The sequence below is a fragment of the Bradysia coprophila genome, unplaced genomic scaffold (assembly GCF_014529535.1).
Source record: "Bradysia coprophila strain Holo2 unplaced genomic scaffold, BU_Bcop_v1 contig_94, whole genome shotgun sequence".
In the NCBI taxonomy this organism is placed as follows: domain Eukaryota; kingdom Metazoa; phylum Arthropoda; class Insecta; order Diptera; family Sciaridae; genus Bradysia; species Bradysia coprophila.
The window spans coordinates 3,584,020-3,595,833 of NW_023504022.1; the positions used below are offsets into that span (position 1 = coordinate 3,584,020).

Genomic DNA, 11,814 nt, shown 5'->3' on the forward strand with positions numbered 1-11,814 from the left:
TCGATGTGATTACAACTTCAATCTAACGAACCTCAGGAATTTTATCAATCAAAAACTTTTTGAAAATCGATTAATTACTCCTATTACTCTTGGTAAAAAAATATATTTTTAATAATTACTTCCAGATGAAAAGACCAATATTACTACTACTAAAAATAATAAGAAGTTTACTTTTCACTATAAACTCTTTACTTCGCTCAGACTCTTCTCTGATCATTATGATAAAATTTGGTCCCAAAAATTTGGAACTGTTAATTTCAACAAGAAGTAGGACCTTTTAGATGGGTCAGATTCTTTGACTGACTGTCTGAATTTCTATTTTGGTTACCTTAATTGAAAATGAAACTCATAGATTGTGGATCTGAGCACTATTTCACAGGACTCTCGATGATTGACGCTGTCGGCAAGTCGGTCACTTCTGTCACTTTATCGAACAATATTTTCATGGACAATGTGATCGAAAATTTAATTTCCTAACAAATGCTTTTTATTTTTAAATTTCGTATCTCAAAAGACCGACTTGAAGGCAGTGCCATCGCTGATTTTTGCGGTAGTGACGATAACAATTTCCACAATCTATTGAACAATTCATTTTTAATCCATACAAAGAAACACCAAGAAATGAGTTCGAGAAATTTTTTCGGAATAATTCCTAGATTATTACTCCGATGTTTTCCTCGTCGAATAAAAAAGTTGGAAATATGTTGAGAATTATACTCAAGTTATCAGGCGACGAGGCAAATATTCTGTCGGGAATACCTCCGGGTCACCAGTCTGTCATACTTAACTTAACCTCGGAAATTTAATTCTCCGTCGAAAAACGATTCATTGAAATTCATTCAACTCGTTATCGTGTTATCGTGAATAGGCTACCTGCAAAATCATGAAATCACTTTAAACCATTTTTGATTGAAATTTGATGTAAAAATAAACAACATTTACCATTACACATTATCAAAACATCCCTTCGGTTGCAACAGCGCTTCGCGCCAAGGAATAGTGAACAATTTGTGACCAACATTTGCCCTGACTCACAGTCAAGGGAATAATCTTCTGACTTTTCAGAATTAAATTGTACCAAATGTTTTTGGTGAAACTTTAGGAAAAATATGCATGTTCAGACACACGTTGTAGGCAAAAATTCTAAATTAAATGAAAAATCAAAGATCTGACGTTTCTGTCAACTTATACAAGTTTATACACGTTTTACTGGATATCGCACTTATATTCAAATATACTGGATATACTCGAGTGTAAAGTAAAAAGTATAAAGACTTGGAATACCCTTGATGTGCCTTTATATTACATTTCGTATTAGGATAAAATAACGTTTCGTAAATGGATAAAATTCGCTAAGGTGTGAAGAAACGTGAAGATATAAAAAAATCATTTTGGTGTTTTTTCACACCTCGACGATTTTTTTTTCGTTTGGTGATTCCTCTTGTCGATTGACTATTTTTTATTTATCATCACCAGAAAAAATCGCCAAAGTGTGAAGAAACGCTAGAAAGACAAATTTTCTATTCGTGCCGTTTTTTTTCACATTTCTTAGCGTTTCTTCTCTTTTCTGGCGTTTCTTTACACTTTGTCGATTTTTCTTGGCAATTTATTTTTTTTGCGATTTGATATTGGCGATTCTTCACAAGAATACTAAAAAATATCGGGGAAATCGGTTCATTAGCTGTTTTCAATTTACTTAATGTATTTGGTCATTTTCTAATAATTTTTATTGTAATCCAAAGCAAGTTTTCAATAAAATTTCAGCTTTGAAACGGTTCATTAAAAAAAAAATTCGCTCGCTCTGCTCGCGTAGTATATATAACAATTTAGTACTTTCATCAATTCCAACTACAGCATAACAAACTGTATCCGATATAATATATAGTATTTGTGCAAGTAACACCTGAAAGAGAGCATATGCTTATATTCTTTCTAAATAATAAGTTTTCGTTTTTTGCGCCTTTTGGCTCATCGCACAAGTGCGCCTTTTGGGAGCCAGTCCGACCCTGGTGTCACCCGCGTATCTGCATATGCTTGACCTCCCCAAGTATAGGTTTGTTCCAAGGCTGTATGAATTGTCAAATTTGATCCATAGAACCATAACCTCAATAATATTTGTGTGTAAATCACGTAGGCGACGTTGCCATATTTGTATGAAACATCTCGTAGGCGACGTTGCTATGGATCAAATCATCGTGGTGCTTACTCAAAGTCAAAGTCAAAGGGTTGTCAAAGTTCGTGTTTACAGCTATTTGGAACAAACCTATGCAGCCTTGGCTTGAAGTGCGTTGCTGTAAGTCGGAAAACACTACACAACCAATTTCGTTTCGTAACAGTAAATGGAGTGTTTGCAAAGATAACGAAGATGCAGTCTTTTCAGTTACCTAACAAAACGTCCGAAAGCCGCCATATTGGCTTTTAGTAGATATGAAAAATCTCGGTAAAAATGATGCAAAGAGAGTAAACTGTTTGGATTGTATGTGTCGATGAGCTCGAAAACAGCTGAAGCAAATCATGCTGAAATTTAACTGTTAATATTACTCAAAAAGTGACTGTTTCTCTCGAAAGTCAAAAATATCGTCTGTTTTTTTTTTAAAGTTCCGTGTCACCTATGATGGCAGCCAATTAGTCGAGAAACAGCAACTTTTTATAATTTATTTTGATAAATAAGCTTATTAAAAAAAAAAATTCTTCCACAAAACTCACATCAAATTTATACAGCAATCGGCAACAAATAGTTATTGTTTGCCTGGTGTTGATATGCTCATGGTGGCTTTGCAATTTTGAATGTCAAGCCAGCTCGCAACTACCAGAACTACCGAATACCAAATTTTCGATTTATAAATAGGCGAGCATGTAGAATAATTGCGTAGTTCTCGAATAGTATTCAAATCTATAGATCATTGTCAATGTCGTTTGAGCTGTCAAATAAGTTGTCAATTTCACAAAGCTAACCTCAAATCGAACAAAAAAGTATTGGGTTGTGAGACGCCACACAAATTTTCATACATTTCAAGGGGCGGCTCTGTGAACGAAACATCTTTTGAGGTTAGCTTTGTGAAATTGACAACTCATTTGACACTTTTTGAGAGAAGAAACCGCTATTTGACACTGATCTATTCCAAAAATTACGTTCGGTAGTCAATTATAGCTTTGGTAGTCAGCTATCAACTACCAAATTTTCGAATTACAATGTTAACTGTGAGTTATCAGTTATCAGATAACAAATGATTATTATTTGCCTGGTGTTGATATGGAGAGTGACACAAAGAGCCATGGAACGGAGTATGCTTGGAATAACACTCAGAGACAGAATGACGAATCAATAGATTCGACAACAAACCAGGGTCGTTGATGTCATGGAAAGAATAGCATCTCTGAAATGGAGCTGGGCGGGACATATTGCAAGAAGGACAGACGAACGTTGGACCAAAAAGATCATGAACTGGCGACCATATAAAAGACGAGCTATAGACGACCACCAGAGAGATGGACAAACGGAATTGAGAATATTGCAGGTACAAACTGGCAGCAAATGGCAATGGATCGTACGAAATGGAAAGAAGTTGGAGAGGCCTACACCCAGCAGTGGATAGAAACAGGCTGAAAAAGAAGAAGAAGAAGAAGAAGTTGATATGCTCCGATTTGCCTTTGTTATTGTTTATGTGTGTGAAAGTTCTGCACTGTAGCGGCGCAACAATTTGTTTAAGTATTCGATTCTTTGCGCTCTATTTTCTCGTTAGATACCTTCACTCTGGTAAATATCCATAGAAAAAATAGAAAAATCTATTCTTTTACTAGGGAGGGAAAATGGACTCCTTCGTAAAGGGAAACGTTATACTACACTCGGGAAATAATTTGATATTTCGTATCACGATGAGTAAAAGTGTCCGAGGGCTTTAGCCCGATCTGGATACGAAATATCAAATTCATTCCCTTGTATAGTAAGATACTATTACAATCGAGCCATAGTGTCCAAACAGCATTTCCCTATCACATGTCTAGAGTTTGTTGAAATGTTAGACCGCATTTACTTAAATAATGCACGTAAAATAAACTGAATGGACAACATTTTTACAAAGATTTCTCTCTTTATCTTTATAATTTCATCGGCTTCAGTCAATTCACGGCTCCATGCAATGTTATACATCCATTGATTTACACTGGTACACAGTGTGTATTCTCTGAAAAATGACAGTGTATACTCACACATTCGCAGAAACTACAATGAAACTACGGTGGCTCAATGTAAAAATGAAAAAGGAAGACCAGATAATTCATGTGTTGTTGCGCCTTAGCCTCTCTCTCTCTCTCTCCCTCTCTGGCGGTTTCTTCTGTCTTTTGAAAGTGAACACTAGTCAGTTTGAGTGAGCCATTATACGTGAACGGTACGGAATGCCATTCATGTTGTATTTATATTATGGTCGTTGAGGCAGTGTGAATAAAGCAAGAATTCCAAACACTACGGTTTTTGTGTATGAGTGGCGTGTCTTTCCGTCATTTTTGTTTAACAATTTTTTTTTGTGGATCAAATGCATTTTGGATTATTTTTTATTTTATTGTTTAAACAAGAGAGGCCCGCTTTTGATGCAGTCGTATTGATTAATACAGTGCAATTAATGCGATTAGAGTAGAAATTTAATGAAGTAGGAAATTCATTCAACCGAGATGAATGTCTTGTTTTGTTGAACTTTTTTTTTGTCTTTTAATTGATTTCGGCAGGAAATTCTAATTTGATCGAAATTATGTGCATAACATATTTGTGCGCTGGTTTATGATGTGAATAATGTATCCATTGGATTTGTTTAGTGTTCTGTGGTCGAATAAACAAATGAAAAATGTTGTCCGTTTTCCTAGACTCCTCTTTAGCGGTGTATTGTAGTTGGGCCGAGTGAAGAACACTCACGAAATGTTGGGAAAATAAAAATGGATTCTTGATTTATCCATTTTTTTCGCTCTCTTATACGGAGATGTATTATACATACGTTCTCTGTGTGTTAAGTTCGAATGTGTCTGGAAGAATAATGCGACGATCGAGCTAAATTAATGAAATTGCCAATTTCCTTGCTTTGATTGAGTCTTTAAGGACAGTGCTAGAAATCAATGGAATTTTCATATTAATGCGAATTCATTCGCAAGACTGGTATACCGATTGGTGATATTGTTGTTGTTGGTTTGCTGTATACAGTGGCAATTCATTACCATTGTGAAAGTAAGAAGAGGATTTATATATCAGCCATTGTCTGTCTTGTTATCGTATGGTGTGTTAACGAAATCAATCAGACAACGAAAAGTACGGGTCGATCACTGGGGTTAAGGCTACGGATGCAAAATGAATTATTACTTTTGTTAGGTAGTCCCTCTGAGCGGTAGAATATTTTCAGTTACTAATTATACGTTTATCCAACTTACAGCGTAAATGTGAACAATAACTCAAAATTGGAAGTGAAAAGAAGTTTGTGTCAGAAAGTTCTGCTAAACAAACAGTTAATGCTGACTGTACAGATGTGATGTTGTAGTTCAATTCAAGCTGCTCATCAGACTAATAAATTATTTCTCGTATTTGAGTGATTCCGCGAATGGATAATGTGCTAAAAGTGATTGTAGTGCAATGAAAATTTCATTCATTAAACCGGCTCCTAGCAACAATTAAAGGGAAAAACTAATTATCAAACAACATGAATGAAAATTATTGGAGTCAGTCAACATAGCCGGAATACCGGGGTGAGTTTTGTTTGCTTTTTTGAATTCCTATTGTCTCCTTGTCTGTATTGGTGTGAGAAGACATTTCTGCACGCTTTCTGGACGATAATATAGTCCGAAGAACGTTTTTATCGTTTTTTTAACCACAATATCGTCCAGAAAACGAATATATTGTCCAGGTAATATTTTAAAATTTTACATTTTAGACGAGATTGTATCGTCCTCGGCGATAAATTGTCGAACGATAATATCGTTCAGTAACAGTTATTTTACTAACGCATGCTGAAACACTTTTTCAACACAAGTTAGGAACAACGTTTTTCCTAAACGACGTTGGAAATACGCGATATTTCAACACAAGTTAGGAAAACGATGTTATCGTCTAAAAAACGATAACATTGTTCCTGACGTTATTGACCATGTCAGCACTCCGTCTGCATTCAATAATTACTAGAAAAAATGCAGAAGTCTCAATATCGCACAGGGTACTTTCACAAATTACTTTCGCGTTGGGGGCTGGCATCAGCATGGAATTAAATGGTTATAGTGTTGCAGGAGTCATTACCGATCGAACGGTACCAAATTCGCCGAGGGCTGGTCCATAGGTCCACTTCCACATCCGTTGGAACATTTTTTCAGTTTTTCGTATAGGATCGTTTGGGGGTACCGGATTTTTCCAATTTTAAACGTTTATAGTGTAGCAGAAGTCATTATCGATCGAATGGTACCAAATTCCCCGAGTGCTGGTCCATAGGTCCACTTCCACATCCGTTGGAACATTTTTTTAATAAAAAGAAAACATAACGCAGTATAACTGACAGGTTGGGTCAGCCTTTTTGATATTACTCTTACATCTTACAATCAAAAAATTAAAATTAATTCGGTCTTGAACAAACACGATAAAGAGGTGGAATGTAAAAAACAAACAGAAGCGAACGCTTCACGTTCTTCTTGAAAGTCTCCATAGCAGCGTTGGATACAATTATGGATTGTGTAGCGTACAGAATGTTCACAAAATAAAATCATAAAATTCATAAGAGCGAAATTGATCCATGTAAAAGTGGATAAACGTAAAAGAACATCGACCCTCTCCTCTCCAACCAACGCGTTACAACTTCATTTCGTCGAACGCAATTTTCCTTTTGTAACTTTTCGTTTGGTTGGATTTTTCTGTTATTAGAACAAAGAGATTTGTGTGCTGTAATACCTGGAAATGATTAATTCCCTTAGTTCAATAGAACCACATGTGGAACAAATGAGCAATGAATATTGTGTGTTCGTTGCTTGGCTATATAACATTCGCCCAATCAAACGTATTAGGCTCAATTAAATTTCGAATTCTTTGAATGCAAGTTGTAACTAAAAAAAGCACTACTGCTGGCTGATGGTTACACTCAATTAAATTTTTTGTTATGTCTTCATTCTTGCTGTAAATTGTTGTGCAACAACAGCAACTAACACAAAAAGGTAGAGAAATGTACGATGAAAACATGGAATTAAGACAAAGAATTTTTGAATTCTTCAACCAAAAAAAACAAACTTTCTTTGAGTATCCAACTCTCTATCCATATACTTTTCTCAAAGACCATAAATAATCTGAGATTATGATGAGAATATGTAATAAATCAGATTACCATCAAAATCGATACGATTAATTTCCTTGGGGATAAAGCTTATGTGTCATTCAAATACGGAAGTAAAATCGAAAAATAATGTCCAATCTTCTCTAAACGCCGGACATGCAAATAATGCGGAATTCTGGCAATCGTGTACAGACATACCGGAAAGAATTTTTTTTCTTAGTCTGGCGGGAAAAGCGTACTTTTCGTCTCACCAGACATAGTTCGAGGCATTTGTTTGAAAAGAATAGTTTTTACCACTTGGTTGGGTGGTTGTTTCTTGAAGTTTTGATTCTTCTTGTTTATCAAATTTGATTGAGAAATTTCCAAAAATCTTAGTGAAGCTAAATCGACCGAGAAGAACAACCATAGGGAAATATTCACATTTGGAGATTCACCGGAGTGTCATCGGTGATTCACCGTAGTTTCATAGGCGATTCACCGGTGTTTCATAGGCGATTCACCGGTGTTTCATAGGCGATTCACCGTAGTTTCATAGGCGATTCACCGGTGTTTCATAGGCGATTCACCGGTGTTTCATTGGTGATTCACCGTAGTTTCATAGGCGATTCACCGGTGTTTCATAGGCGATTCACCGGTGTTTCATAGGCGATTCACCGGTGTTTCATAGGCGATTCACCGGTGTTTCATAGGCGATTCACCGGTGTTTCATAGGCGATTCACCGTAGTTTCATAGGCGATTCACCGGTGTTTCATAAGCGATTCACCGGTGTTTCATTGGTGATTTCGCTACCACAGCTTACTAAGCGAAAAATTTCCAATTTTGATTACATGGAAATGTTAACGTAACCACTGGCAAAACGACATTATCATCGTATACTCATCGGAACGTCCATACATAATATATCAGCAGTACCTTCTTGAAACAGGAACTATTCTTAGCCGTCTTTGAGGCTTAATAATTGACCATTCGATCGATTAATTCCATGTTTTCGTTTTTGTATTATTAATTTATGTGAAACTTTAGCCGAGTCGGTATTATATCCGAAATAGAATATAACCACAATTCCAACTGTTAAATGATTTTATATCGCTTTTGACAGTGTAACATAAAATTTAACCATTTTAAACAATAAAATGTTCATAACTCGACCACAATATACGAGTGGTGACTGGCTGGACCGAGGATTCCATATGATTATCGTCATCGGTTACAATATAATAACTGTCTTGTGTCGTTTTAAAACCGTTTTTTTTTTTATTGTATATGAGTGTGTGTGCTAAGGATTTTTAATGGTCTCTCACTTGAATGAATTCGAATGAAATGGTAAACGAAGCATTAGAATAAAGATCATTGGACACGGTAATAAACTTGATACACAAATGTTCAGCTATACGTGGTAGTTGTGTATAACAGTTAATTTGTAATATAACTTCTTTTTATTGGAACATCAATTTAAAATTCTGTGTAGAATCGTAGTCAGTAAATTTTCACGAAGCATCAACTGACTTGTTTACGTTGATTATTCGTTTCTTGCTTTTTCTATTTATTTTCGAAAACATCGTAGGACTTGAAACAAATAAAATTGTGTAATGCAGTAAAAGACATTAGACTCGTCTCTCTATATCCATATCCCATTGACTTGTATCGTTTTGTGTACACTTTCCCATTTTTCATCATCATCTTCCTTCTGGCTGTATAGCTGATTTTTTTTGGATACTAATAAACGACCGATAAATTAATTCAAAACTACCGATAAAAAATAATAAATGACCGATAGACAAATTCACAAGTACCGATAAAAATATTCAAAACTACCGATAACTTTTTACCGATAAAAAGTGATAAAATACTGATAAATTAATAATTTTACGACTATTCATCGGTCAAATTCGATTTTCTATCGGTAGTTTATAACTTTCTATCGGTAGTTTATTAATTTCTATCGATAGTTCATTATTTTCTATTGGTAGTTCATTATTTTCTATCAGTAGTTCATCACTGGGGCCTTTCTGTTGATTTTTCTTCGATTTCAAATGGAAATTTTTCTACTGAGGACCTTTCTGTTAATTTTTTTCGATTTCAAATCAGAATTTTCCAATTGAGGCCTTTCTCTTAATGTTTTCGATTTCCAATCGTAATTTTTCCACTCAGGCCTTTCTGTTAATTTTTTTCGATTTCCAATGGAAATTTTTTCACTGTGGCCTTTCTGTTGATTTTTCTTCGATTTCAAATGGAATTTTTTTTGCTGAGGGCCTTTCTGTTAGTTTTTTTTCGATTTCCAATCAAAATTTTCCAACTGAGGCCTTTCTGTTAATTTTTTTGATTTCCAATCAAAATTTTCCAACTGAGGCCTTTCTGTTAATTTTTTTTCGATTTCCAATCAGTAGGATTTCCAATATGTTCGCTAAAATGGGCTGCATTTGTTTGAACACTAAATGGTTGAAATTTAAAAAAGCCCTGGACGGGCCTGGACGGGGAGCCTCACGACATTTACGATAAATTGGTTTTCGTTGTGTTTTCATTTCTCTATTATTACTTCCGTTATTTTTTTCTATTTTGTTTTTTCTATTTTTCGTATTATCTAAAAAATCTTGAGCACTAAAAATTTATGTTTGACCAATCGATAACAACAATTGACCATATTAAGTATTATAAACTGCCGATAGAAAAAATTAAAGTACCGATAGAAAATGATGAACTACCGATACAAAATAATGAACTACCGATAAAAAATAATTAATGATCGATAGAAATTATTAAACTACCGATAGAAAATAATGAGTTACCGATGTTAAGTAATAAACTACTGATAGAAAATGATAAATGATCGATAAAACGACCAGTTTATCGGTACTTTAGTACTTTTTATCGGTAAAAAGTTATCGGTAGTTTTGAATATTTTTATCGGTACTTGGGAATTTCGTTATCGGTACTTTATTATTTTTTATCGGTACCGTGTTTATCGGTCATTTATTATTTTTTATCGGTAGTTTTGAATTAATTTATCGGTAGAATATAATATCCCATTTTTTTCCTTTTCTCTCTCTCTCACTCTCTTACCCGAGGCTTTTATCCACCGACCAACTTGCCAAAAAATAATGTGTCATTATTCGAAAACAAGTAATTCATTTTCCCGAACTGAATCGTGTTCTCTACGGTCCAACAAAACAGATGAATCTTAGAATATATATCGGTAGCAATATTGATGGAGCATGAGATATTTTATTGATTAGCATGTTTGTAAACACTTAGCTGTTTCGGTTGGTTCTTCTTCTACTTTTTTTTTTAACGTTGAACACAATAACCGTGAGTAATACGTTCGATAAAGATTAATTGAACCGCTCTCCGCGTTATTTGCGTTTTCATTCTGTCCCATGGTGTGTATCTGTGAGATTAAAGTGAGGTGAAAGTTTCAGATTTTTCTAAAACTTTCTTAATCAAATTTAATATCTTTTTGATTTATTTACACTTTGGGGATTTCGGCATTATAATACCTGGACTTTCGTTTCTTCTTGCCGGAATCATATGGCCATTGCAGATCCCATACCAATTTTTTGCGCTACTTCTTCGATCTGTTAACTCATTCGACAAAAAAAACCAATGCGATACCAAATACTGTTAACAGTTTTTCAAGAGCCTCGACCCGTTTATGCTCTCTTTGTTTTATGGCTTTGTTTGTGACACGTTAGCAGAAATAGGTAAACACTGCAAATATTTATGTTGGCCGAAGACATGTACCGAAGAACATAATTTTTTTATATTAAATTATGTGAAGAGGAGAGATACTGTACTGTTGATTGCTTAAGCCGTTTCCACACGATGTATGTACTAGTGTCTCTATATCACATCGATTTGTCGTCTTATAAACTTCATCCAACCACCCACCCATCCATCCATTCCATATGTGTATATAAGTGAACGGGTGGAAATGTATAATGTTTTTATAGCTCTGAAACCACCTTGTTTTGTCGTATGGTATCATGCCTGCACGTTAGTAAGCGGGCGTAACGCAAGTCCACTACCAAAAACTTTTTGAGGACGGCGGAGCATTTTTACAGCAACTTTTTGACTTCTCTTATTAACTCCAATGACCCCAAACTAGAATATCTAGGAATCCATACGAGTTCAACGAGCTATCACACGTTACTGCAGCTTCGAAATTGGCCGAGATATTGAACTTCGAAATATTGATGTTTGTATGAAAATAAGCAAAATTTCGTTTTTTCAGATAACTGAAATCGCCTACGTTAGTTAGTTAGTTAGTTCTTATGGAAAAGTGGATCCAGCAACTCCTAAACGTTTCTATAGATTTTCCTGAAATTTTGGTTACAGGCTAATATTGGTCCAAAAATAAGAATGGAATTTTCAAAAGTTGGAAAAAACCCATATCTTGGAAGCTGGAGCTTTCCAAAGTCTCCATACAAATGCCATGTAATTGTCATTTGTGTACCTGTTTTGGACGATTGATTTTAGGCAATTTCGCGGATTGTAGGCCGAACGAAGTGAAGTCTACAAGCGAAAGTGCCT

At 35.1% G+C, this 11,814-nt stretch overlaps 1 protein-coding gene across 5 annotated transcripts in view; it reads left to right on the forward strand.

The window, feature by feature from the left end:
• Positions 1 to 4,352: 4,352 nt before the first annotated feature.
• The window catches only part of LOC119084987 (latrophilin Cirl-like), an 84,957-nt gene continuing 77,495 nt past the window's right edge, over positions 4,353 to 11,814 (forward strand). For 4 of the 5 annotated variants that reach the window (XM_037195151.1, XM_037195153.1, XM_037195154.1 and 1 more), the window contains exons 1-2: positions 4,353 to 4,475; positions 5,415 to 5,724. In XM_037195151.1, coding sequence (XP_037051046.1) covers positions 5,683 to 5,724 — 42 coding nt within the window. In that variant the 5' untranslated portion in view covers positions 4,353 to 4,475; positions 5,415 to 5,682. Of the gene's footprint in view, positions 4,647 to 5,414; positions 5,725 to 11,814 lie in introns of all 5 variants that reach the window. The other variant, XM_037195152.1, reaches the window with a different exon arrangement.